The following is a 27,353-nucleotide window of genomic DNA, read 5'->3' as shown; positions in this document are numbered from 1 at the left end:
TTCCCAAACCTGACCCTTCCCCGTTTTTGCTCAGCTGCTACTTCTGTTCTGCAGTGTTGCTACTCTGTGAGCAGCTGGGCGCTTTCCAGAAACAGGGCTTTGAGGAGTCCCTCTGTTAATGTACTGAACAGAAGTAATCTTATCCTCCTAGCTGTAATGCAGGAACTCAGGAACATGTAATATTTCAATATATGAAATCCTGAAGTATCCCTTAATAGCTCAAATAAAGCCTCTAAAAACCTTACCTGGGTCTCCCTTGGGCTGCAAACTGTACTTGGAATGGCTTGCTTGTGGCCAGGAGCTTTGTGAGAGGAACATCTCCCCCGTCCATGGTTAGGGGAGGAGAGTGTGTAACACTAGTGCACAGGATGGGGGTTTTTAAACCTCTAAAGATAGCCTGCATTTAAACAAAATGCTGGGAGCAGAAGAGTCTTGAAAGCGATTCTTTTTTCTGTCACTTTGGTACAGAGGGACCTGCCTGCCCCAGTGTTCAGGGAGCCTGCTAGGCTCCAGTCTGATCCTATGGAGAGAGGAGCTGTGTTTGTGGTGAAGCCAGCTGGACCAGGAAACTGGTGTCTTACAACTAGCCCGGAGAGGGTAATTTTGTGCCTGCCAGGGTCAGTGGCCTGGGAGACCATACCCCTCCTGCAGAGGAAAGGAGGGGTGGTCCAAATGAAGCACTGTTCATGCTGCCTGTGCTCCAGCGCTCTCCCCTTTCCCAGGATGCCATCAAGGGAGGTTCAGGTCTGTGGGTTAAGGCTGCTCTCTGACAGGGAGCTGCTCTATGATATGTGATGGGATAACTGCCCCAACAGGAGCAAGGCTTATTTAGTATATTGAGTTAATATTGGGCTTTTGAACTGCAGACTGTGCCACAATGTAATGAGACTGTATTTGGGTGCCTCTTTCTCGGTGCTGTGCAGCTGTGGGCACAGCAGTGCCTTGAGCTGGGCCATCTGTTGAAATGGGAGCAGCAGTGTTGCCTTCAGCCACAGAGTTCAGGCTCAGCCTCTCCTGGTAGCCTGCAAACGTCTGCTGCTTTGCTGGAAGGCTAGTTAGTTATAACGGCTCGTGTACCAGTTCAGCTCCAGAATTAACCTAAATATTTAATAGGATTAAGCAAAAGGCTTTGACTGAAACAAAAGAAGGCGCTGGGCTCCCGTGGCGCTTGGCTGGCAGCAGGAAGCCCTGCTGACCTTGCTGCCCGTCAGGGCTGGTGCTTCGCAGGCTGGACAGGCCCCTCGCGCTCCCCGGGGCTGTCGGGTCTCCAGGCAGCGCGGCTGGCGAAGCAGGCGGCTCCGGAGCAAGCTCTGAGGAACTCGGGCATTCCCAGCCCCTGCGGGAAGCACGGTGGGCACAAGGAGGAAGAAGCAGGAGAGCTGACTGCCTGAACAGACTGCCCCACGCATCCCCATCTGTCACTTGGCTTTGGTGCTTCCCAAGGAGGGGAAAACTCCAGCAGTGAAGTCTGGGGGGTTTTCTATGCCTAACTTCTAAAACACTTTGCTATCAGATAAGGGAGAACTAGGGTAGCTTGTGGTAGTACAGATCTATTTACCATGGAGTCCTGTAGTGCAAAGACCTGATGAGGATCCACTGCTACCTGGCTGTTCAATGTGTGGGAGCCAGAGCCACCTTCCCTTCTTTCTTCCTAGGACCCAAATTTGCCTGAGTTCCAGAAGCTTTAGTTGAACAGAGCTAACTTCAGATACAGTAAAACTGCTTTACCATTGACCTAGCATGCTCTAGTGAGAAGGAATAGGCTGCAGAGACGGCTCTTTGCAGCATGGGTTCTTCCAGGTGCACCTGCCCAATGCCCTCCTGCGCTGGGACTGCATCTGCCTGCTCTGTTTCTTGCTAGCCATCCAGCAAACTGCAACTGCTATCCCATCTCATCAGTGCTCTCCCATTGGCTCGAGCTTGCAAGGGTGGCTTTGGAAATGGACCTGTTGAAAACTTCCCCGCCTTTGTGGCGGATGAATTGGTTGTGTGTGACTGGAGCAGTCTGCTCCAAATTCATGAGTTGCCAAGTCATTCAGTGCTGTTGCGTACAGGAAGCTTGATGTGATGCTGCCTTTTAAATTGACCTCTTGGCCTTGCTCTTCTCCTTTTTGGGGGAGGGAATAGGCCTAGTGGTCTCTTCAGAGAAGTGCTTCACTTCCCTCAGCTGTGACTAGTAGCTACTGTTGACATTTTGGCTGACGCTGTTAATGCAAAGTCCTTGTAAATAGTGATGAAATTAGCAGTGTCTTTGTGATTAAATCCCTTCTGTAACTGCTGCAAATCCTCTGTCACTCTTCAGGAGGTCTTGGTAGCTGTGGCTGCTTGTATTACTAATGACTAGGCTGTCTCTTTTGGCTGCTGTGAGAAGGCAACCCTATGTTGAATATGCTTTCTGTGTGCTTGCTCAGAGACCTAGTAAGGGATCCAGGGGCTTGCACAGGTGTTACTCTGAAGCTGCCTGGGGGACATGATACTAACACATCTGGCTATCTTTCTGCTTTCATTTTAGATCCTGTAAGTGAAAGAAGATGGGGTCTGGCTGCATAAAAGTCACCAAATACTTCCTTTTTCTCTTCAATCTCCTGTTCCTTGTAAGTATCTTGAGTGTCTGCAGAATAGATAGGAAGTCCTGAACTAAAGCTAGTTGGAAAGGCAGTTTCTCTGAATGTTGGCCTACTGTGTTCATTAAACAGAGCAGCCAGAGTTTTGGAAGAGATGGGGAAGGGAGGGAATCCCTGAAGCTAAGGAACATCACAGCTGTTGTGACTCCTATGTAGTCTCTCCCAGTGCCCAGCTGCTGTGTCTAATGCCCACTGATCCCTTTAATAGGGAAGGAAAAGGGAGGCTATGTTTTTTCCTGGAAGAGGAACAGATACTGCCACATCTGGAGTGGCAGCTGAGCTGCCCTGAGCAGCCAAGCTATGAAGCCTGCCAAGTAGCAGAAGTGCTCCCTTAAATAGGCTGGGCAGGCTGCAGAGAACGATTCCTGTCTCATTTCAAGTCCCAATGGCTGGTTTTGATTTTTTGACGAGTTGACTTAGTCCTAAGTCGTCTATTTGAAGTGGAATTTGGAGGGAGGAGGAGCTTGGGGCTGGCTTGTTTGAAGCAATGAGCCAGTCTGCTGGATGGAGTTGCTTGAGCGTGAGCTTTAGCAAAAGATGGAGTCTGAGCTCCTTTTGGATCTGAGCGGGTTGGGAAGGGCCAAAGTTTTGCAGGAGGCGGAGCAGCTTGGCTGTGTGACCCCAACTGGGCTGTTGTCCTTTCTCCCACACGCATTCTCCCGTGCATCCCTCTGTGAAACCTGAATTGTTGTCATCTAAACAGGGAAGCTGGGCTGGGGGCCATACTGCTGGTGCTGCCCTTCTGAAGGGAGATGGCGTAGTAGGGAAGTGTGTGATTGAAGACGTGAGGAAATCTGAAAGAAAATGGCCTGTCCTATCTTATTAATCTCTGTGCAGTATATAAGGGGAAGGAAGGGCCAAGATGGGAAGGAAATCAAGTATGATATGATGCATGCTACTTTGTGACCAAAGCTTTGCTCTTGCTTCCTGCACTGCTTTGCTGTGCTATGGACACTGGAGCACAGGTTTGAGCTTGTAAGCAGCACATCTGGATCTGGTTTCCCTTGGCTTGCTCTGCTGGCTCTTTTCTCTCCATGTGCTGCTTCCATCTTAAGAGAATTTACTTCTGGTCTAGGAGCTGAAGGTCAGAGACACTTAAGGCATTGCTGGTGAAAACCTGGAGGGTGGGGAAGAGAGAGGCTTTCAAAGTACCAGCAGAGCTTTTGGACATCCTTTTGTTCAGCTTTAAGGATAGGAAAAGTCTGGCCAAGGCCTGCATGATTCTTCTTCCTACCAGTGCAGAACTCCTCTGAAGTATTAGTATCCAGGCTACCTCATCTTGTGAAGCAATGATATATATATATTTTTTTAAAGCAGCTTATAACTTAACCCATTTGACCCCAGGAAGCAGGGCTGCCTATATAAGGCTGTTGTCTAGTGACAGTTTTCCTTAAGCTGTCCCCTGGGCACTTCCTAGTCCATCTGCCTGCCTTAACTGTGACTGTAGGTCTAAGTTAGCTTACGGAGTGATGGGCTCGCATGGCCCATAGCATAGCCACAGTCTTTTTTTTTTTTAAAAAAAAAAGGGACATCAATTTTTTTTTCAAAAAAGACAGATGTGACCTTTACTTCATCTGGTCACAGTTTGTGTCAGAGGGGAAGCGGCAGGGAAGAGGGGGTGTTTTTAAGGCAGCACATGCACAGGGACTCTATGCAACTCTAGGGGAGAAGTAGTTCTGTTCAGAAAGCCCAGCTCAGTGCAGGAGGAGAAAGGTGACACTAAATGGCCTGAAGCACCATAGTGTGTTCTGGCATTGATGGCACTGCTGCTTTTGTTGCTGGAGGCCCAAGCAGTAGCTGTGTCAGGTCTGTTCCATGTAGCCCTTCTCCTGCTGCTCAGCAGGGCATGGTCCTGGGCAGCCTCAGGATAGCTGCGGTGTCAGGAGACAGTGCCACTGCTTTGTCAGGCTGATCCAGGGCTGGCATTCCCAGAATATAGCATTTTCTTGTATTCTGTAAGACTTTAGGGGGGATGGTGGGCACCAAATCCCTCCATGGATTCTTGGGAGCTCCAGCCCTCTAGCTGGGTTGCAAGCGATGGGAAAAGGCTATTCTCTGGGATGCTTTCAGCTGTTCTTGTCCTAGGCAAAGCCTGTCTCAAACTAATCCTCTGGTTTAGCAAGCAGCTCTCTCCTTCCCAGTGGAAGGTGGAATTGATGTACTAGGTTAGGTCTGGAGAGTATAAATTGAAAGGAGGCCTCTGACTGAAGGCAGGGGCTGCTTTAACAACTTTTTTAGTAAGGCTGCTTTTCAGTGCAGGCCTTATCTTTGCTTCAGGCCTCACTGTGGAGAGGTGGTCTCTATGGCTGCTGTGGTTTGGTGAGGTACCTGATACTTCAGAGTGAAGATTCAGAGGGCGCTTCTCAATTGGTGGCATGCTTTTTGCGCATCCCTCATGCTGAGAAAGGCAACATTCATTTTTCTCCCACTGGCATAGCATGTAGTTGACAAAGGCTTTTTCTTTTAGTTGTTCAGTTACTCCAGCTCATCTGTTTGCCATGGGCAGCTTAAGGTGGCTATTCTTTTTCTGCACATCTGCATGGATGGCCCCTATCTCCTGTGCTTGCACATATATGAATGCTAATACTGGTGATGGAGCTCTGTGGAGTTTCTGGTTGTATCCTAGGCAAGCCAGCCCTCTCCAGTCTGAAGTATGTTCTCCAGTCTGACTTGGATGTGTCCCTTTGGAGACACCAGAAGCCAACCAGTCATTGGAATAGCACCTCTCCACAGCCAAAGGACTCTGAGAAGGTTCCTTGCTAGCTCAGGTGGTTCAGGGACTTGATGTTTTGTAGCTTCAGAATCTTACTTTAGAGAAAGACTTGACCTGCTTTGATTAAAGGTAAGGAGGTGGTTTGGACTGCTTATCTGCTTGCTTCAAAGGATGCCAGGAATCTAAGCTTAGAGTATAAGCTCAGTTTGTCTAGTCAGTGCTTGATATGTCCCTTCATTGGTAGCAAACATGGGCCATAGTGGATGGGAAAACTAAAGGGAAAACTGTTCCCTCAAATAGGTTCAGCAGCCTCTGGAAACTATTTGTTTAGACTGGCTCCTTGTACTACTTAAAACAGTCCTACAAATGGAGCAGAAAGCTACCTTAAACAAAGGCCAGGGTTTGGGATCCCTTCTGTTGGCCTCTCTGCCAGGCTCAGATCCTGCCTTGTGTAGCCTGAGCCTGAAGGAGGATGATGTTAGCAGAGGGCAGCCAGAGAGGAGCTGCTGCTGTTTCTGGCAAGGCAAGCTGGTGCCTGTGCTGAAGCAGCTCATCTCTGATGTTGGCATTAGAACTTCTCTGGGTCTTGGGCTCTTCTGGGCTTGAAGTTTGGCAACAGCTGAATTCTGCAGAGCTGCTGTTCACCGGGTTGTGCTGTAGGAGACCAGCTGCCTGACTGTCCCTTGCCTGCTGCCTTTGGCCCTGTGGTCGAAGGAGCTGCATTCTGGCTTTGGGAGTGATCCTGCTGACATTTTGCCCTCTGGGGTGATGTGGGGAAGAGACATCCATGTCCAACCTCAGTAATTCAAAGTACTGTAACAGATTAATTCGCTTGTATGGGAAGAAGATGCAGTTTCTTTATGGAGGATCTGAAGCCAAGCTATTGGTAGAAGCAGCCTTGCTATGCTAAGCAAACTCCTCTAGAGGCTAAGAAGAGATACTATAAATGTTATGTCATAGATGTTATGAAATAAGAAAAAATAGCAATAGTGTTAACAGGACTGCTCCTGGCAAATGCATGAGTTGTGGACTGGGGCGAAGATCAGAGTGAAAGAAGGCCTTGGACAGTGCGGGTGCCTCAGAACAAATAACTTCCCAGGAACTCAGCTCAGCAGGAGTTCTGTGTTTTGTCAGCAACAGCAAAAGTTAGCTGATGTTTTGGGGTCAGTGAGCCAAAAGATGTCACATACAGCCTGGTTTGCATCTCTGTTCAAGACAAATATTAAGGCTATGGGTTAAATATGAGACTGTCTCCTAACTGAATTAAGCAATTCCTGGGAATACCAACTGAGAGGAGTTTTAGGAGTTCCCAGCTGTTGCATGTTCCAGGGCTGCTCCAGTGTGACAGTGGTGTCCTGCAGTGCAATTCGTGTTGCTGCTGCCTTGTCCCCTTTCTGGGAGGTGTGTTGTGTGCTTTCAGCTCATCGTCATCCTTTGGCAAGTCCTGGGAAGCTGCCTGCCGAGTGTCTAACGCAGTTCCCAGAGCTAACTATGTGTTATGCCTTATGCCAAGCCAGAAGAGCTTGCAAGCATCTTATTTCAATGTTACTTTATCTTAGCCCTGAAAAGTTTCCTTGTTTGAGGAGCTGAAGCATAGCATAAACTTTGAAAATGCAGGTGATGCTTGTCCCCACAGTCCTGTCTGCCACCTTGCTCCAGATGATAGTTTGGTATTTCCCTTGTTTCCCAAAATACTGGGGCATCATGTAATGAAGTGCAGAACCGCCAACTCTCTTGACCCTTGTTGATTTATTTAGTACTTTACTTCAGCCTGCCCTGAAATCCTCCTCGTGTAAGAAATCACCTGTAAATCCTCCTCTTTGGAACCATCTCATATTTTCCTTGTCCCTGTCCTGTTTCATCAAAGTCTGTTTTGGATATTTGTGCAGTAAGTGGTTTCCAGCCTTTGCCACTGCTAACCGGCTGAGTGGCACAAGTTCCTGCTTCGTATCAGACCTGAAAACTTGCAGGCTTCTCAAGAGAGTGACTTTGCTAAAGCGCTGGAGTGCCCCGATCCTCCTTCGGGGTGGTGATGACCTGTATGCAAGCAACTCGCAGAGCAACAGAGAACACTGTGATTCCCAGGAACTAAAATGAGGATAGTGTGTGTGTGTTTTTTTTTTTTTTTTTTTTTTTTTTCCTCTCTCCCCATGTCAAAACAAGACTGGGGAAAGCTGAATGTATCAATTTCTTGTTTCTGTGTCTGGAATCCTCTGAGTGCTTGTTAAGAATATATTGCTCTGCTAATCCATGCCCCAGATAAACTGTGTGGTGACAGAGATGGGGACCATGGCTGCTGTTTTATAATACTTGATTTTGGTGGGAAGATGAGATGTGCTTGCTGCAGGGCTAGAAGGGCTAGGGTGTTCTGGGGCACAAGGTGAGATGCCTTGGCCTGGCTTGGCCAGGGGCACACTGTGTAAAGCACTTCAAGGAAATCTGCACAAAGTGAATTTTTGCATTTCTTGGTTGGAGCCATAACAATATATCAGTCTGGCAAACCCTAGGTTTCCTTCCTGGGAAAGTTCCAGCTGCCAGATACCAAATCCTCTGGCTACTGGTTCCCAGCCTGGCCTGTATGGCCAAGGCTTTCTCTATTCAAAAGATCTCTTTAATCGTGTACTAGATACTTGTGCTCCTCCAGTACTTCACAGAAGCTGAGTGCTGTTACCTTGTGCTTCTCTAGACAGCAAGGGTCTGGCAGTGGGAGATCCTCTCACCAGGCTGTTTTGAACCATCCTCTGGTACAAAAATAATGTACTAAAATTCTGTGAAGAACTGCCAAGCAGAACCTGGGGCTCCTGTGCAGTTGGCTGAGGCTGTCTTCCTGAAGTGATGCTAATCCTGTTTACTTTGGGAGGAGTACCCTGAGGAGAGAGATGGGTGGGAACAGCAAAAGAATCTTTTGTTTTCTTCCCTGGAAGTATAGAGAATGGCAGTTGCTGCTGCTCTACATGTATAAACTAATAAGCTGGTAATATGTATTAATTTCCTTCTTTTGCAGATCCTGGGTGCTGTAATCCTGGGTTTTGGAATATGGATTGTGGCCGACAAAACCAGTTTCATTGCAGTTCTACGTAAGACCACTTTATGCATCACCTTCTCCCTTCTGAATGGACTGTAGTCTGCGGCTGTGTATGACCATGATGTAGTTTGGGGGTGGTAATGCTGTTGTGTGGATGTGTGGTCTGGAAAGCAACCTGGAGTATAAGCAGAAACTCTAGCAAGGCACCGGGTGAAAGGGAGAAACACCAGAGAAATAAGATTTTTCCCAGTCTCATGCACTGAAACACCAGGATCAGTGAATAATACCATTGCCTCCTGACTCAACAGTACAGAATGCCAGTCTGTTCTTATGTGCAGGATGAAAAGTTTCATCTTTTCACTGCATTGTGTTCTGCAACAGATTTCTCTTTACTGTCCTGTCTTGAGACCCATAATGCTTTAAAGAAATAACTTAGTGAGTACTTAAGGGGCTGTTATAGCAAAATTAAATTTAAATATTTTAAATGCAAAAGGGAGAGCGCACTTGATTTTACTGATGCTTCATGTACCCTGGAAGTATGAAGTACACACTTGTTCCTGAGCAGTAGAGAATGTGAATTTAAAGAGCTGGGGGGAGGGGGTGTGAGGTTGTGAAGTTTCTAACATTCTGACTCCTAAAATGCCCTGGATGGTGTGCGCTTCCCAAGACTCTGCCCTGAACCTCAGAGGTGCCCTATGTCACTGCCCCTACAGCTGGCCAGCTTCCCTCCCCTTTGGGTTGGTCAGGAGAAGCAAGTGGAGTTGTTCTAGAGGACCTGCTTCTTGCACAAATGAGAAAATGAGCTGCCTTTGCTGATCCTAGCTTTTTAGCTCAGCAAATCTGGCTGCTCATTTCCACTGTCTCTATTCACTGTGGTGGCACCCTGTTTTGGGTGCTGCAGGACAGTGGCATACGCACTTGCAGCCCCAACTCCTTTTGCCCAGGGAATGAGTAGTAATGGTGTTCAGAGCTCTGTTCCCAATGGCAGTGGCTCTGCAAGTGCTTTATCTTCCCATCCCTGCTGACCAGCCCGATGTTGGAAGATGCTGGGTGGGGATGGCACCCTGTGAAGGCCAGGACATGCCAGGCACAACTGCTTGCTCCATTTATTGTGCCGGAGCACCTGGTTGCTACTGCGATATTTGAAGGGCAGGAAGCCCAGTAAAGGCTGGTTAACAAAATGTGGACAGGAACAGAAATGTACTTCATACAGCCAGCCAAAAAGGAGCTTACCAGGGCCTGGCTGTGTGCAGCACCACTGGCAGCCTGAGAACCTGTTTGCTACCCCAGCAGCTGTTGGTGCGCCCTTACGGGTGCTGCTGCCACTTGCGGGGGTGCTAAGTCCCTGGTTTTGGCCCTGCTGCTTCCCATTTTACCCAGAATCTCTGCTAACTGAGCACTTGAGGCTTTAGCTTCCTTCCTGGAGATTTCCAGCCTCAGCTGTTTCTCCCTGCCCCCTTGCTTCCTTTCCCATGCCTGCCCTCTTTCCCTCTGCTTTAGTAACCCTGGCAATGTGGGAAGGAGCTCCGCACAGCAGGGCATTCCAAAGGCGCCTCTTGTACTGGTTTGGCTGCTGGCCCAGCACAGGGAAAAACAGGGAGCAACAGTAAACAGAGCAGGAGTTTTCCTGCCAGCAGAGCCTTCTATTGCAAGATGAGATTCACTGCAGATGAGAAGCGCAAATGAGATTTCTGTTCCTAGTGCCACTGATTTCATGTTGGTCTTTGGAACTGGGAATACCTTTTTCTTGCTTCTGCTGAGACACTAAGCAACTGCTTTCTAATGTCACAGGTGCACTCTGCCCAAGCACTTGAAAACTTATGGGTTGAGTCACTTTTAATTGAAGGAATCATAGTCTTGTGAAGGCCACTAAAGTCAGGAGGCTGCTCCCAACTGCCTGCTGCTGCTTTAAATGCTTTGCAACATCAGGGCATCACCTGCACAACAAGAGTCCCAGGACTGGTGGGTAGGGAGGAGCAGGACTGTTCTGGTATCCTGATTTGTGATATAAATCAAGTCAGGGAGACTTGGGCCTGGAAATGAACCAAGGCAAAATGTCTGAGCTGACCAGTGCAGCAAACTGTTCTAGCTCTGAGTCTTTCCTCTGTTCAGTGCATTCTAGCAGAGAAAGTTTTGGAGCTTATCAGACTTCTACCAGGTGTCAGTTATGAGGGAAAATGGAGGGGGGAGAGTACTAGTGTGGGTTCAGCTACTCTTCCCTTTTAACCTATTTCAGGAGGAGCTCAGAGGAAGGTGTCTCCTGGGACTTCTTTTCAGGAAGTGAAAAGCTGAACTCTAGGAACATTATTTTCATTAATCACCGGATGTTCAGTTTTCCCCTATACTCTGCAACATGCAGGTTTAAAAATATCTAGTGGTTAATGAGGTTCCTGATTACTGTTTCTAGACAGGAGTAGGGCTTTAACTTTTATGCCATATTGTTTGTTCATTCCAATCTTCTGCAAGAAATGCTCCTGTGACAAACCTAAATATAAAAGTTTTTTCTTCTGTTATTTGCAATACCAGATGTTGAAGAAGGGCTGAAAGGACTGCCGTACATAACTAATGCCACCTAAATGTGTTTGAAAGATGGGGAGGGCATTGTCATTTCCCAAAGGATAGGGGATAGCCAGGAGTATGTGTAAGGATAGTTAGATTTGGGTATTATCTCTGTTTTTATCCTGAAATGGTTTCTATCTGTAGGGGTCACATGCAGGCAATAGCCTATAATGACTGCCTGGCCACAAGCCATTTAACACTGGCTTGCAAGTAACCTGTTGCATAATCTGCACTTGATACTGGCTGAAGCTGCTGGGTAACACTTCAGTCCACTGCATTTGCATGTCCCACTCTAAAATGAAAAATCAAACTGAGTTTTTAAGATTAGAAAAATAGTTTTACTGAAGGTAGGATAATAAAATAAATGTTGTAGTTATACATATTAGTATGTATTTGTTATTCTCCCTTATACAAATGCATGAGGGGTTTTAAAATCTGCTAAGCACCTAACTTCCTGTTCTGTTTGGAGTGACCTGGAGCCTCTGTGTCTGAGGTGATGTAGCCCTGCAGGTTGCCTTGGAAGCCTTCCCTCCTCAGAAGGCAACCAGAAGCAGCATTCTGTCCCCACAGTTGATGTGCCTCAGTGTAGTCTCTCCATAGCTGACCTGAGAACATTGAGTGGATGAGTAAGCAGTTAACCAAATGGTGATGGCGAGTGTAATTTTAGTTATTGGCTAGTTTTGTCCCCTTCCAGAGACCTCATCTTCCTCCCTGCAAACTGATGCGTACGTCCTCATTGCTGTTGGAGCTGTCACCATGCTGATGGGGTTCCTGGGATGTCTTGGAGCAGTCAATGAAATCCGCTGCCTCTTGGGTCTGGTAAGAGAATTCATGCTTTCCTTAGATCCACTGTCTGACACCTCTCCTGCAGAATGTTTATTGGGTTGGAGATCAGGGCTCCTGGGGAGGCTCTACCTGCCAGGTCAGTCCCAATCCAGTCTGTCATATCCATTTGCATCATTTACTCTCCAACAGGCAACACACTGCATCAGTAGATTCTCAGACATCACTGATGATGAACTAGCACCATGACATGGAAAAATGAGGATCTCACTGACAACACTTAAACTGTAGAGGACTGCTGAACTGGAGAGATGTCCTAAATGGACCTCTGCCCCTTGACCACCTCACCCCTCTTCCCAGTTGGCATTGTGCTCTGTGCAAGGACAAGTATCAAAAACAGCCAGAGAGCGAGAAGAGTGGCCAGCTTCCTGTTGTGCTGCTAAGTTTAGCTTTTGTGAAAAATGCAATAGACAAGAGATTGTTAGGGACATCCTGTATGTCAGGACCTCCCTCCAGTTGGTTCATCTACACCAAATTTTCTGACTGATGGATGCATTAGGAACTTCTCAGTGTCTGCTCAGGATGGACAGAGCCCCACCATTGAGAGCAGAGTGGACTGGGAATGGAACTGGGATGTGAAAGGAGGTCCCAGCTGAAATGACATGTGTAGGTGTTCCTCCTGAAGTCTTCCTTGGGTTGACCTGATGGGAGAGGCACTGAAGTGTATTGGCCAGGGAGTCTGCTTCTAGCTGCTGCTTGTACTTGTGAATGCTCCAGAAGTTCAGCCAGGAGGGAACTGGGGAGGGAACTTTGTTAGCAGAGCTCATAGGTGGGCAAGGTGTTGGCTGGGCCTTGCGAATTTTCCTGCCCGTAAAATCCCACAGACCTTTCTAAGGCTGACTGTGTTCACCTCTTCTGTTTTGCTTCTAGTATTTTGCCTGCCTACTGGTGATCCTCATAGCTCAGGTGTCTGCTGGGCTGATTATCTACTTCCAGAAAGACGCGGTGAGTGTTTCTAACCGTTTTCCTTGCCTGTTTTTTTTTCTCTTGAGGGGCAGAGGGTTGATGAGGGGCGGAGGAGGAAATGCCTGGAAATTCTCTCAATTTCTCAGAATCCAGTCTGGGTTATGCCATTCTCAGGCATAACTGGATTCTTCCTTTTCTCTCCTACTTGCTGTTGTCTGGTTATCATGTATCTGCCAGGCCCAGTAATACTACTTAAAGGATGGGGAGTTCTATCTGCTATGCAGGCTTTACTTTGGGGGACTGGGAACAGTAAAAATAACCTTTGCTAGGACCAAGCTGACTCAGTCTTTCAGAAGTTTATTACCATGGTGCCATTGCTGCTGCCTTGGCAGGCTGTCATTCTCAGGCTATTACTATCTGACTGCCCTCCTTCCTTGTGCCATCTTGCTCCATGCTTTAGGACTGCTTCTCAATTTCCAGCCCTTAAAATGCTCCATGGGAGAGTTATCCTGCTTTCCCCAGACCATAACCTAGTATCTGGTGGGTTCTGTACTAGAGTCTGAGTTGAGAGACAGGAGATTTAACAGCTGATATGAATCGCTTTGCTAGGAGTACAGTTGCACAGTGCAGCTTGAGGAGATGAACTGTGCACTGTAACTCTGCATTGCAACCTCCAGTCCTGGCTGTAGGTGCCCTGGTTGGGGTTGTGTCCTGGGAGGCCTCTAGCTGTGCTGAGGCTGAGCTGGAAGTTGCTTAGACCTGCTGAAGAGCTGCAGCTGGTGTCCTACTTTCCTGTGCCCTGGCACTGGCTGCTGCTCAGCCTGTCTTCTGCCCCTACCTGTCTGTAGGGTGGTTCCGAACGCAGAGGCTGCAAAGCTGCCCACGGCGCCTGGTGCCGGAGCGTGGCGGAGGGGGAGGCGCTGTCCCTGGTGCAGCTCAGGGCTCTGGCGGGGGGCTGTGGTGGCTGCTGGCTCTGTTCCTTGCCATGCATGCTGTGCCTCGCCTGCAGCTCACGTGCTGGCTGGAGCTGCAAGAGAAACTGAAGTGTTGGTTGGCTGCTCTGTAGAGTTACAGCTTCAAACAAGCTGCTGGTTCTCAGAAAACAGATGACTAACACAGAGGAAGAGGTGCGGGGAAGGGTATTTCCCTCCAGTAGAGAAATGCAACCCTTTGGACCATGAAGCTCTGCACCTCCTTCACTATTGCTATTTCTAGCTTTCACTTTACTCCAGAAAGTAGAGCTTTTAGAATAAAGGTGTAGGGTTTCTTTTTTTATTGTTATTTTTTAAAAGTTTCAGGGTGTCAGTCAGTGCAGGGAATGGATGAGATCTGGAGATTATTTTGCACAGCTCTTGGAGCCAGTGGGGCTCTGTCAGGTCAGCACCTCTGTGTAGAGTTCATCATGACTCCCAACCCGGCACCACAAGGGGCAGGGGAGTGCTGGGCCTCCTAACAAACTTCAGATGCTCCCGTTCAGTTCTGAGTGAACAAAATCCATGGAAAAGCCTCTCCAGAGCCCTTCTGCTTCAGGAATCCTGAAGTACCTGCCCAGAAGATTAAGGAATATTGCTTCAAGGTCTCGGCTGCTGAAACCTCCTACATGGTGGTTTGTGGCTGTGCTTCACTGATGCTATGAATGTTGCTCTGCTTCACTTGATGCACATCACCCAGAGAAGTTCAGAGCACAGTGAAGCAGGCTGAAAACTGGAAAACAGTCCCTAGGCGTGCATTGTTCTCTATCATTACTGCTTTTTTCTGTCTTTGGGAACTTTGCTAGCTGTAAAATAAGGAATGATAGGAGTGGATCCTCCTGGATCTAGACTGTAGTGTGGGTGATACTCCTCTACTTGTTGAAATCCTGCTGTACTGCAGGAGGTAGACAGAGTTCATGTGTTCTTCCCCGTCCAGCCTCCTCTTGATGAGTAACTACCGAACAAATTCACTTGTTAGCCAGTGTCTCTGGCCTTTCCAGGACTGAAGCTTTTGTTCAATACCTGTTTACAATCAGTGTCAAAACCTCTTTCTACCCTTGACCCGTGGAAATTTGCTGAAATAGCATAACTGCAAAAGGCTGAGTCTCTGGCAGGAAGGCTGCTGTTCTGCCTTCCTCATGAGCACTGCTAGAGGAATGCCCCATGAGACTGGGATTGCCCAGTACTTGGTGTAAAATCCATTTCATACATCTCTTATCTACTGAAACTTGTGGTGGACTGGGGGGTTTTGTGAGGAAGACAACATAGTATCATCATGAATTTGGCAAATGCCATTCTGCTTTGCAGGCTGAGTGTTACTACTTGACTTCATCTCCCTGCATCACAAGATCCTAAGCATGTGAGAGTTGCAGTAATGTGTTTGTCCTAGTTCAGGCAGTTCTCTGAAGCTGTGGTCTAAAAGCCTTGAGTGAAAGGAGAGCAGTGGTCTCTGGGGAATTGCCCTAGTTGCTGTCTGTGGCTTGTAGCGAACAGGCCTGGGTGACTGTGCAGCCACTTGCTGCGTGGAGTATGCATTGGGAGGGCTATGGAGTATGCATTAGCTGAGGATCTGAAGTGACTGAGGGCTGATTCCCTCCCCTGACTCTGTTTGCATGTGCAGGCTAGATTATTAATAAAGACAAGAGGGACCGATTGAGGGACTGGCTAGATAACTCTGCAGTGTTTGACAGTGGAAGAAGCTGGAATGATTCATTTTGTGACTAAGACTAGAATCGAAGACACTCTGGCCTCTGGTCTTCAGCTTTCCTCTGGCTCCCTTCTTCCAGAAAGCTGCGTGGAAGGGAGCCTGCCAGCCCTGCTGCTCTCTGGCAGTCACCCGATGTTGGTGTCTGGGCTGTGAGTGCCTCTGCTGTGTGTGGGGACGGGGATGGCGCCTCCCCCTAGGCTGCTTCATGCTCTGAAGCAGCAGAGGCCAGAGGATTCTTGGAGCTGCCCTGCTCTGTGCAGCGCTGAGTCCTCCCTGCCTTTAACGGGAGAAGGCAGGAAGGTGCTGACAGCCTGCCTGAGCCTGTCTGGCAGCCCTTCCCGTGGTTGCTTGTTTGAGTAAGCCACGAAGGCAGAAGCTGGCTCTGACTGCAGGGGCCTGTGTTCTCCCCTTGGGTCACTCTGCCACTTCAGCCCATGAACAAGCTGCCTTTGCATTTTTTTCTTCAGACCTGTACACTGTGTATTGAAATCCTTTTCTCCAATTATTTTCTGAAAGCCTAAAAATATCTGACTTTTATTAACATCTCTAGAAGTAGGCCTGTTTGTAAGCCCCCTTGCCTATCCTTGTGTGAGAACAGAGGAAGAGCAGAGCTTTAGCTTCCCCCTGGGAGCTCTGGTTAGGGTGCCTGGTTCGGGCCCTGGCTCTACTTGCAGTCTGTCTCTGAGGAGCATCTCTGCTAGGGACACATGTGGAGCACTGGTGTGCGGGAGGGGTGAGGGTGAGTAACTTATAAGGCTTATGGCAGCAGCCAAGGCCAATCTTATTAGTGAGAACCAGGTCAAGATGCCTTGATTTGAAAGGAAGGAAAAGGGGAAGCTAAGTAATTAAAGGGGGAAGAGCTAGACATCAGAAGAGGAAAGATCATGCAGCTCCCATCTGTCTGCCCTGATCTCGCTGGTTGTAGGGAGCTGAGTGGCAGCTTCCCTAGGAAGAGGAGTTCTTGTAGCCGTAGCACCATTGATGCAAGGGTGGCAAGTAGGGTGAGAGCATCCTGCTGTGCAGGGCTGCTGGGACTCCCTGCTGCCCCTCCAGCAGCCTCATGGCTGTTCTTTGCACTCTGAGGTCTGACTTTCGCAGTGGCAGCTACCCCTGTGCCCAGGATGGCCAAGAGCTTCCTATGGAGGTGGCAGGGAGAAGCCCGCTGGGGTGGCAGCTTGTGCCTCTTCTCAAACTGAGAAATGGAGTGAATTCTCTGCATAAGGAATTGGGCTGAAGGGGTGGGATCTACTGATAAGCCCAAATTTCACAGAAGACTGTTAGTGAGCAGTTGAGACAGATGCAGTGCTTGGTGCCTCATTACAGAAGCAGCAGTTGCAAGAGTTTGGGGAGAGGCAGGTCAATCCCTTATGAAAAAGGGAAGTTTCCAACAGCTGTATATCAGAAAAGCCAGTTGCTTAAAGAGCAGGCAGTGACTCACCATCCTAAAGGGGCAGAGAGGGGCCTCAGCTGTGCTGGGAGATTAACCACAAGGGCTGAGATTTTGGATCCAAATCTTCCCTGCACGGCAAGGTCAGAGATGTGCCACAAGTGAGCTGCTGTTGTCCTTCAGCTGGTGCTGATTCTCCCTCTGTTCTGGGGCAGGCAGCAGTTGTTCACTCCGGGATAAACAAACCTGGGCCCCTGTTTCCACAGGGCTTCCCCTCTGGCTGCCTTCCTGCGTGCCCGGGCGCACGGGTGGCTGCGTCACGCAGCGGGGCAGCGCGCTTCCCTTGGAGATGGGGCTCTGTGCGTGCCCCCGCTGCGCCTGCTCCTTTTCCAAATTTGAGTAGCCAAAGCTGCATATGGTATTTCAGAAGAGGTCTGGTTTGTGCTTTGTACCATTTTCTACTGTTTTTCAATCTCTCCTGCATGGTTAGCCTGTATGGGGTGGGTTGGTTGGTTGGGGGGTGTGTGGGTTTTCTTGTTGTTGTTGGTTGTGGTGGTTTTTTTTCTTTCCTTTCCCCTCTGACTTTGTTTCACTAGAGCCTAATAAGTGATTTTTGGTTTCAGTGCCAGGAACTTGAGTAGCACTTTCCCTTGCACTTAATCTTAAGAAGAAACTAATTGATGGAGGAAATGGGGACTGAGAGTTAACTCTTTCTTTAGAATAACTGCCTTTTCACACAGCAGCAGGCCACATGCATCACTGAGACCTAGGCTGGATTTGTTGGGTTTAGTTCTGCCTAGGAGAAAAAAAAAAAACTCAGCAAATGCCATCTGGTCATGTAGAAGGATTTTACCTTGGTAAATCCATTCTGCATTTCACATGTTGATTATATTTATTGCTTGTTCTTAAAAACATAGACCAGACTGCAGAGCAAGCAGGTCAGTCTGGGGGATTTGTCACTGCCTGTGATGCTTTTAGTATTTATTTTTTTCCTTTAAGTATAGCCTGTGGGCCTCTTAAATATTTATTTTCACATCATTTTAATACTTTTATTTGTTTTTCTGTCGCAGTTTTAAGAGCTGCTAGCATTCTGGGATTATGGTGGTCTGAGCCCTTCTTACTGCCTGCTTCAGGCCCTTTGGAAGAGGACTAGGAGGATATTGTGCACTCGTGTGTGTGTGTGGTTGTTGTTGTTGTTGTTTGCTTCTTGTTGTTGCAGTGCCTGTCTTCTCTATCTGCAGTCTGTCTCTTTTCTCTAGCCTCACTCACCAGAACTGCCATCATGGAGATTATAATTTTAAAGGTATTTGCTTTGCTCTAGCCTTATTCACTGGACTAAAGCAAAGTGTTTCAATACTAAAATCTCCCTGACCATTGTAAGCCTGTGTTTTTCTCCACTATTAGGGAGATGGACCTGCTGCAGTTCTAGCACACCTTGTAAGGGTGTCTTCTGCTCTAGACCCAAAAGAAAAGGCTAGAAGGAAATAACCACCTTTTTTTTTTTTTTTCCAGTTGAAAGAAGAATTGTCCAACATAGTTGAGAAACTGATTCAAAACTACGACCCTTTGAATGAGGAGGAGAAGGACTTGCAAGATGCATGGGACTACGTGCAGAGACAGGTGAGCCACTGGGCAGGGCCAGCAAGAGGCAGATGATGCTGTTTGGCCAGGGCTGCTAGTAGCTGAATAAAACTAGGCTTAGGATAAGGAACAGGTATTGTAAGAAGAGGCCTGGCAACATTTCTCTATCTTCTCCCTTTACTTTCCAGTCCTAAACTGTACTGTTGACCATGTTCTTCACTTCCTGAAGACTCTCTCTTAGACCATATGACACTCAAAACTATCCTTGTGGTTCTCAGTGCATGACCAGAGCCATCTCTTCTGTAGTGTTTGACTGATGTGTGAGAGCCTGGTTGTTGATACAAATCTCTCAGATGTCTTTGACTCATACCTTTAGCATTGGTGATTGCTGGATAATACTATAGCGCATGCGTACACACACACACACAAAACTGTGAGCCATGTAAAATTAACTGGCTATCTATTTAACCAAGTTGAGAGGTTGTAATGACAAAGTTGTAAGTCACAAGTGTCTGTAATGCAACATATTGTACTCTGAAATTTGGCTGATCTAAAGAGCTGTCCATGAGCTTGGTTGCCTGTCCACCAGGAAGCTGTCTTTGCTAGGTAAGGCCTTGAACTATTCCTGTGTGCTGGCTGGTGACTAACTAGTACTGGCTGCCTAGCCAATGTGTGTGGCTTGATACGTGGCACCTCAGTTATTTTGCTTTTTCATTTATCTGCAGGGTCTTCAGAATGACTTGGTTTGCATGAAAGTCACAATGCAGGCTATTTTTGTAGCAGGAAAAGTCCCTAGCTCTTTCCCAGGCAAGCCAGCTGCAGTAGCTGCCTTGTTTCTTGGTGCATGTTGCTGGTTTGCTGTGACAGCTCCTCTGTGAGTGCCAGCGTTCTTGGGAGCTATTCCAACTGCCCATGGGTTCTGCTTTTGCATCAGGGTCAGTGCTTGAGCAACTAGGTCAGTCCTGAGGCATGCTGGAGTCATGATAGCTGCTTACTGCCAAACCTCAAGCATGAGAGCTGGCTGTCTGCTGTGGCTAAATACATGCCCAGCATGAGGTTGACATGGAGTAAGTACAAGGAAAAGAGGTTTCTTTTGTCTGTTCTTGTGACTCTGCAGCACTGACCTGTGGTTTTCCCCTGCTTTGGAGAGGCAATGATTTATTCATGTTCTATCACTGTATTTGCAGCTTCTCACTAAAGGACTTAAGGATGAGTCCACTGTAGAGAGGATTCTGCTTTTGTCCCTCTTTTGTATAAGAGCAGGATGAAGTTTTGCAGAGGTGGAGAAATACAGTGTTAGGAATCAAGTTCATCTCATATACTCAAGTTGGTATTTGTTGGGCAGAAGGAGGGACTTCTTTAGAAGTCATAAAGTGAAAAGTTCTAACTTCCATATGAGATGGAGGTAGTTCCTTCTAGAGGCTCCTAAATGCTGAATTTTTAACACTTCTTCAGAAATCAAATGCTAATCTGAGTGTGGGTGTTCAGCTGTTCATGCCTCCACTCATGCATGTTATCTCAGATGAAAATATTACATTTTCCTTCTGAGAAGACAGGGTTTTCCCTAGACTCTCACCTCATGTCCCACAGCCTCCCTGCTGTGTGCCGCTGTGAGAGTGCTGCCATCTGTGCTTGCAGCTAACTTCCCACATTGTAGTCCTTGCTAGACCTCACGGCGTGTTTTCCCCTCCAGTGTCCGCAGTTCTTGCGTGGGGGTGTAGGAATGTTAACGTCCCTCTGAAGGGGAACCTTTCCTCATGTTGTGGAGCTGTGTGGCGGGCGCGGCCTGCTCTGGCTCCGCGGCCTGTTGCCGCCACCGTGCGGCGCCGGCTGCTCTTGGGCACCTGCCCTCGGCACACAGGGCCGCGGCTCCTGGCGCTCTGCGGCTTCCAGCTGTGCGCCTGGTGTCCGCTCTGCGCATCCTGCTCGAAGCAAAACAAACCTCACTGTTTAAACCCATGGAAATGGCATTTCTAGTGGAAGACACTGGCATTCGGAATCCTTTGGTGGCGTCTTTGAAATGTTAGTGTGTTATCTCTTGCCTGCATTGCTTCTCCTTGGCCAAATCAGTCTGTTGACAATGAACCAGTGGGGACTGTAAAGTCTCAGATGTATCTCACAAGATGCTGCCCTCCTCCAGCTGACTCACCAGCTACATCTATTTTGAAGTGTGTATATTCAGCATTGTCACCTTGAAGTTAGATGAGATTTTCTAGTGTTTAGTCTACAAAAACTATAGTGAAAAATCACATTTTGTTGAACTGAGGCTGGTCTCTCTGGCTTTACTGAAGTGTGAATGCCTAGGCTTTCTCCAATAGTTTCTGTATCTTGCATATCATGATATCTTATGTTCAAAGTCTATTAAAAATGGCCCTCTGACTCTTGTCTTGCTAGCAGAGTGATCCTTGGGTAGGAAATAACATCCTCTTTGGGAATGCTCTGTGCATAGGTTATTGGCTGGTGACTAGGATTATGATTTAATGTAACTTTTTCACACAAATTGTATGGTTCAACTATTGTTGCTGCCTGGAGAAGTGCTCTCTGCCTCTGCTCTGCTCATTTGTTTTTACCTGCAGTGTGTCACCAGTGCAAAATCTAAGATAATAATGCTCTATTTCTGTTCATTAGATTGCCTGCTGTGGCTTGGAGGGAGCAGAGGACTGGAAAAACAATGCAATTCTCATTAACAAAAGCTTGGCTGAATATCCCTGCTCCTGCTACAATAGTTCAGAGGACAATGTGGCGTATAGTGGCTTCTGTACTGAAGGTCTCCCTTCAAACACCACTGTGACGTTTGCTGACTGGCCTGTTCATCAGCAGGTGAGTGAAGCTCAGGCTTGTAAAGCTTTTCTCTAAAATCATGTTGTCCTTGCTTCTCTGGGAATTATTTTAGAGCACTTTTTCACTTCAATTTTGCTTGAAGTGCCCATGGAAGTGCCCATGAAGTGCCATGGAAGTGCCAATGGACAGCAGTTAAGGAATCCTTCCTGCCTTTCTCTGGTGTTTCTGTGAAACTTAGTGTAGCGTGCAGCTGGAATAATCTGTACATGCCAAAGAACTACACTGTTTTTATAGTCTTACAGTGCTTAGATTTCTGCTTCTTTCTTTGTGACCATGTTTTCTTCCTAGGGATGCATAAATGGTATCCAGATGTGGTTGAAGGACAACCTTGGTATCATTCTTGGTGTCTGCACAGGTGTTGCTGTTGTAGAGGTAAGTTACTCTGCTATGTAAACCCATCTTTCCATGCAGACTCTTTAAAATGTAAAGCTCTATCTTTCAAAGCAGTAAGACATCTGGTTTAAGGCAGTGAAGCTATAGTTCTTTGGTGTGTCTACCTGGAGCTTTGAATTCCTCCTTTTATGGGCTGGATTAAAGTTGGACAGAGCCCTGTCTACTTGTGTCTCCTGCTAGTGTCTAGTACTTCTGTATAACCAGGAAGGAGACAAGCTACATCCCACTAGTGGGATCCCACTTGTTGCCTTGAAAATCTCATGACATAACACATCTTCCTGCTGCAAAATATTTTTGGCAACCTGTTTTTGACTTCCCTTGCATTGTTGTCCAATTCTGTCCACTTGCATGGTGTCATTAAAAGATGACCACTCTGCATTCTGCATCCCTGTACTCACCTCCTTATTTTTTGGTTTACTGACTTCCCATTCTTCATTACTTGCAGCTGCTGGGGATGATACTGTCCATTGCACTCTGCAAGAACATACACAGTGAAGACTACACCAAAGTGCCCAAGTCTTGAACCTGCTGACCCTAGAGCTACGGCACCACAGAGAAAGGAGCAAACAGAACATTCCTGCCTCGTATCCAGACTGTCCAATCGTTGACCATTATTCCTGTGACATCCCATTTCTGATACCACTCTGCTAAGAACAGTTAGAGCTGCAATATGGCCTGATATTCTGGCAGTAGGGCCCTTGGGCCACTTGCATCCTACCCTGGGTTTATTTCTACTTCAAGAAGCGGAACTTAACTCTCCTGTATCACATGAGACTGATTAATCTGAGGGGACAATGCTTTTGCTGCCTGCTCCATGTTATACAATCCTATTCATATCTCGATTCTTCTACAATTCACAAGGCCTAATTCTCTTCCTTGCTCCCATTTCCTCTCCCTGCCATCTCCCTATCCTGCCAGAAAGAAAAATTATCTTTTTGTCCCATGGGCGAGCTAGGAGTCCTGTTGAGATTCCAGTGCTTCAGCCACTTCACTGAATTGGGGTGATAACTAGTCATGCTTTATAGGCATTCTCTTCCCTTGCAGTTACCCATATGGTGCCTCTTTTAGTCTAAACTCTCATCTGAAACACTGAGCACTACCCTCGTACTTCCTTCTCCTGCTTCTGAAGTCAGCCTTCAGCAGAGCTCTTCCTGTGTCATGTGATGGGAAGGTGCCAGAAAGCAGTCAGGCCTACCCATTCCAGGGCTGGCCTGGCAGGTTGTGGTAGTGCTCAGGAGCTCTTGGCATGGGCCACATGAGTTCTGGAGTTGACATGTTTCTCCTATTTGCCTTTCTTCCCTGACCTCTCACCCTAGCACTGCTTTGCTGGCTCCTGTCAGCTTGGAGGCACTTTGACTGCTGCATAGTGTGGGCTAAGCCTCAGGCTGCCTCTGCTGGTTGCATTCTTGGGTTGCCAATTTTTATAGAGGTTATGGTTAATTTGATTGCCCCTCTGCTCCCATTACAAACATAAGATTTGCTAGTTTTGGCTTTTAATTATGAATATGGAAGGATATCTGACTGGATTGCAGACTCTGTATCTTAGTTACCTCTGCTACCAGTGCCTGGGTTTGGGCTGTGCAGTCTGGATGTAAGGATGAGTTGCTTCTAGTTGTCTAGTCTGCTGACTCCACTGTGGTCTGGAGCTGTGGCTGTTGGCTGTCCTGAAGTCTGTCTGGAGGGAAAGTGCTACAGCAGATAAATAGCTCATTCCCACATGGGTGCAGGCAGGGTAGTTTTTAATGGCTGGGCTGTTGGCTGCATTCAACCAATGGCCAGAAGCAAGGACTGATTTAGAGCATAAAAAGAAATGCAAGTGAAGAACTTCCCCAGTGTCTTTGATAACAAAGCTGGGTACAAATCCTCAGTCATAGAGGTGGCTTGGGCGGAATAGATTTGCTGCAATTGTGTATGCATGTCTGTACCCTGACAGCGGGAAGTGATGTGGGAGAGAAGTGGATGGTTCTCGTCTGAGACCTGAACTTAAATACAAGGCAATTGCTGAGACAGCCTTTGTCTTTTCCTTGCAAGTGTGGTCCAGAAACTGAGTCCTGTTTCTTGTCAAGGCTGGGGTTGAGATGAGCAGCTCTAGGAGCAATTTAAAGGGATGGCCTCACTACCTACTTTGTTTTTCTTCTGACAAGAAATGGTGAAGGCCTGTTTTTAGGCAGTTGGAGTCTTAGGAGTGAGGCCATGCTCTGTCCTCATGTCTGGATGAAGTGATGACTAGGGAGAGTGGATGTAACTAGGCAGCTGACTTCACGGAGGTCTGATAAGGCTTTGCTATTCTGAGACACCCCTGTTCCCTCCCACACAGATCCTCCAAGCTGACCTTTGCTATAGCAGAAGGCACCCTTAGCAGTAAAGCTTGCTAGCTTTTGTAGTACGAAGTCTATTCCGTAACATGTTCTTATTTGTAAGGTTCATGTTCAGTTACAGATGCCAGTGCTGAGCAGCAAGTAAAAAGGAACCTATGCAGGGTTTTCTTTTTTTTCTGTTTTTAGCAACATCTTCCCACTGGAAGAAATGCATGTACAGATCTAAAAGCCTAGAGGGTGAATATTTCTGTAATAAAGACTTTGCTTAAAAAAAATCACACTCTAATGAAGACTTGTGCATTGCATTGGTTTTCCCTTGCCTTCTCTTTACATGCCTTTCTGCATTACATGCAATCACTGATACCTTGTTTATTCAAGGTCGCAAATGATCTGTCAGTGGGAAATATACCAGTATGTTTAGAACTCTATACACATTTTGAGGCTTGCTTTTGAGGTTAACTTCATATTTCACATTATCACCCATCAAAGGCAGGTGACAATTTTACTAGGCTATATTCTAGTATAAAATATGCTTTGTTTTATGAAGGTGAGCTTTCAGTGAGCTAAGTGATGGTTCGTTTTGAAGTACCTGCTATCTTCCAAGCTGAACAAGTTCTGTGTTTGAAGGTGTCACTTCAAATTATGTACAGACTGTGCTCTATGAAGCAATAACCCTTTGGGACTAACTCTGTGCCCCCTTCCCTTCTGCCAAAAAAAAAAAAAAGCTTGCCACTGCCTACAGTGCATGCAGCACATGATCTCTCCCTTCTTGTTCCAGCTAGCTGTATTTCTTGCCCTTCCCATCTTCTGCAGTGTTCTTCAGTGTTCTCTGTTAAAGATTTCTTTCTTCCTGTTGTGCTGCTGTGAGGAGAAAGAAATTTGAAGTAGCTATTTTGTAGGTGATTCCATGATACCCTGGGCTTGAGAGTTTGGAAAGCTTGTGAGAAATAGATAAGAGTGCAGGTCCTTTCTCCCTTAGCTAAGCAGCGTTGTGAGATCTCTCAGAACTCCTTCAGATGCTGCTGCACTGCAGTGAGGTGCTGGCTACATGCACACATTCACAATGGCTGTTTTTAGACCTGCATTTCTCCCCAAGCAGTGGTCAAGTGTGGAGTCATTGGTTTGGTAGGGAATCGTAAACATGGCATTAAGTCCTCATATGCGGTCAAAGAAGCAGCATGAACTTTACAGCTACCAACAAACACTCTTCAAAACTGCCATAAAGCCAAGACTTCAGTTACCTTGTCTTAGGGAGCAGAGATCAAGAAGTGCAAGGGATCACAAGGGGAGCAATGAACTGCAAGTAAAACTTGTTTCTTTAGGCCATGATGAACTGTGGTTGAGGAAAGCTTGATTCAAAGTTGTATGGTACCTTTCCTTTTTTTTGGTTGATTTGCTAGAGCCCTGCCATAGGCAGGTGGCAATACTGTCCCAGGGATTCATAAGTTATGATTCTTCCTGCCTGGGGCAAAACACTGGATCTGACAGCTTCTGGTTGGGGAGTATGTTGCTGTTTCTCACCTGGAATGAGGAAGTGCTGAAGAAGATACTGCTTGTCCCCAGTTTAGCCCCAATAACCAGAGCTCTGTGGAAACAACTTCTGTTTTGCCACTGGAGGGAGATGTTCCACAAGGAAACTTCAGACCAGTTGCTGCAATATCATCAGCTTTGACTGATCCTGGGGGAAGAGATGATGACACTGATGGCTTCCTTCTGCTAGTAGTTACTCCTGGCAGCAGGGTAGCTAAAATAACTTGTAATTACAAATGTATTCTCCTTGTAAACAATTTGTGCTGCCTGCTTGGTATTTTAGGAACAGATTTTCCCAGCCTGACATCCCTTGGAGCAGCATGCATTTAGATATTTTGTTGCCTGTTCTACTACTACTGTATATGGATTGTGCTTCCTTCTTGGGTTACTGCCCTAAGTATCTCTGGAACTTGAAGACAGGGTGAGGAGCTACTCCTCCTTCTCCTTTACTTATCCCTATCCCTTTCCCTCTATCCCTAATCCCTTTGGGTAGTAGGTTGGAAGAAAGTGGGTGGGAAATACTTTCCAAAAACTTCGCTGCTTACAAGCCTGCTCTGAAAACTGACTCCTAGAGTTTGGAACTCTAGAGAGCAAGAAGCTCACTGCTGCTCCTGGGGTATGTATGTAGCTTGGACCAGACTTGCAGCTCATCTCCTGAAGTGAACTTTTGCTGCTGGAACTAGAAAGTGGAGTAACGCATGGACTTTATTTCTTGGGAGCTGCAGTGCTTGCCCAGCACAACCTGTAATGCAGGTGTCTGTAGTAGCTTAGCATATGGGATCAGATTGTACACTACCTGTAAACTGCTATCTCAGTCCACTAACAACAGCATAGTTGTAATCCCCCTGTGGCCTCAAATGAATCCTTTAAATTGAAATAGTGACATCCTTCCTTCTGCATGATCACAAGGGACTCAAAGCTGCTATAATTCTCCCCATGAGATCTTTTCCTGTCTGGAACAGGAAGAGGATTTTCATTGCTTAGAGTTGATATGAGTAAGGCTGTAAGTCATGAGGCATGTTATCTATGATGGCTTTTGCACGGCACATACCCAAATGTAATGTGGCTGCTGCTCTTTTCAACTCTCCCACATGGGGTGCTGTGGCAAATCCCCATAGGGTTGGCTCAGAAATTGAGGATGAGTTTGATAGGCTTCAAAAGAGCTATGTGTTCTAGCTGCTGAAGGACAGACTGCAAGCAGTGCTGTCAGATTCTGTGCCTTAGTTAGGGAAGGTAACAACAGTCCTGGGGCTCTTTCATAACTTTAAGGAGTATGGGATTTCTACAAATGCATTTTTGCAGTCAGCTTCTGCCACTCGATGCCATCAGTGGGGAACACCCTCAATTATTCATGGGCTGGCTTTAGCCCACTAGCCTCCGAGCCTCTTGGCTCTAGCCCTGACCCTTATTACATGGAACAAATACCAGTTAGCAGCCAGGGTTTCTGAATGAGATTTTAAGACAGGTTGACACTAGAAATTTGTTGGAATAATATCTGCTATGGAAGTCTTCAAATAATTTTAAGCTGTTAAAAGATTCCTAGCTAAGGGAAGACTGAGACAAAGCTATGTTATTAGTAAACTGTTGCAAGCTAAGCTAGCTGTTTTAGCTCTTAGACACCATCTCTAGCAGATGTGTGCAGACACAACACATGCACATTCTTGCCTTAGGGTAAGAATATCTTCTGCCAAGCAGGGAAAGGTACCTTCTCTTTAAGGGTTATAATGCTAGCCCTCGATTACTGCTTTCCACATGTATGAGTTCTCTGATTTCTCCCTTCTAAGCTTCCAGTAATATAACTGTCTGGGATGTGTGTGTGTTGTTGTTGTTTGTTTGTTTAGGGTGTGGTTTTTTTTTTTTTTTTTTGAAGGGGGGGTGGTGGCAGTAGGATAATACTGGATACTCTGTATCTGGCAAAAAAGAGTAGTCTCAGCTCTCTGGGAAAACAGTATTA

General features: G+C 46.9%; 1 protein-coding gene across 1 annotated transcript; it reads left to right on the top strand.

Annotated features, from left to right (window-relative positions):
* The first annotated feature begins 2,510 nt into the window (after positions 1–2,510).
* CD82 (CD82 molecule) lies at positions 2,511–22,315 on the top strand. The gene is made up of 8 exons (XM_010214302.2): positions 2,511–2,594; positions 8,342–8,414; positions 11,616–11,740; positions 12,635–12,709; positions 18,249–18,356; positions 20,946–21,137; positions 21,447–21,530; positions 21,997–22,315. The coding sequence occupies exons 1-8, from the start codon at positions 2,532–2,534 to the stop codon at positions 22,072–22,074; spliced, it is 798 nt and encodes a 265-aa protein (XP_010212604.1). The 5' UTR covers positions 2,511–2,531; the 3' UTR covers positions 22,075–22,315.
* Positions 22,316–27,353: the final 5,038 nt, after the last annotated feature.

This window comes from Tinamus guttatus, unplaced genomic scaffold, assembly GCF_059628265.1.
Source record: "Tinamus guttatus ecotype Peru unplaced genomic scaffold, ASM5962826v1 Tinamus_guttatus_pri_ptg000240l, whole genome shotgun sequence".
Taxonomy (NCBI): domain Eukaryota; kingdom Metazoa; phylum Chordata; class Aves; order Tinamiformes; family Tinamidae; genus Tinamus; species Tinamus guttatus.
Note: the sequence above shows the minus strand (reverse complement) of the source record. Positions and strands in the feature narration are given on the sequence as shown.

Excerpts from the sequence above, each read along its gene's own strand:
- CD82 (XM_010214302.2), top strand. The coding sequence starts at position 2,532 with ATGGGGTCTGGCTGCATAAAAGTCACCAAATACTTCCTTTTTCTCTTC. Across the intron at positions 12,710-18,248 it reads TCTACTTCCAGAAAGACGCG|TTGAAAGAAGAATTGTCCAA; the intron begins GTGAGTGTTTCT and ends TTTTTTTTCCAG. Across the intron at positions 21,531-21,996 it reads CAGGTGTTGCTGTTGTAGAG|CTGCTGGGGATGATACTGTC; the intron begins GTAAGTTACTCT and ends CATTACTTGCAG.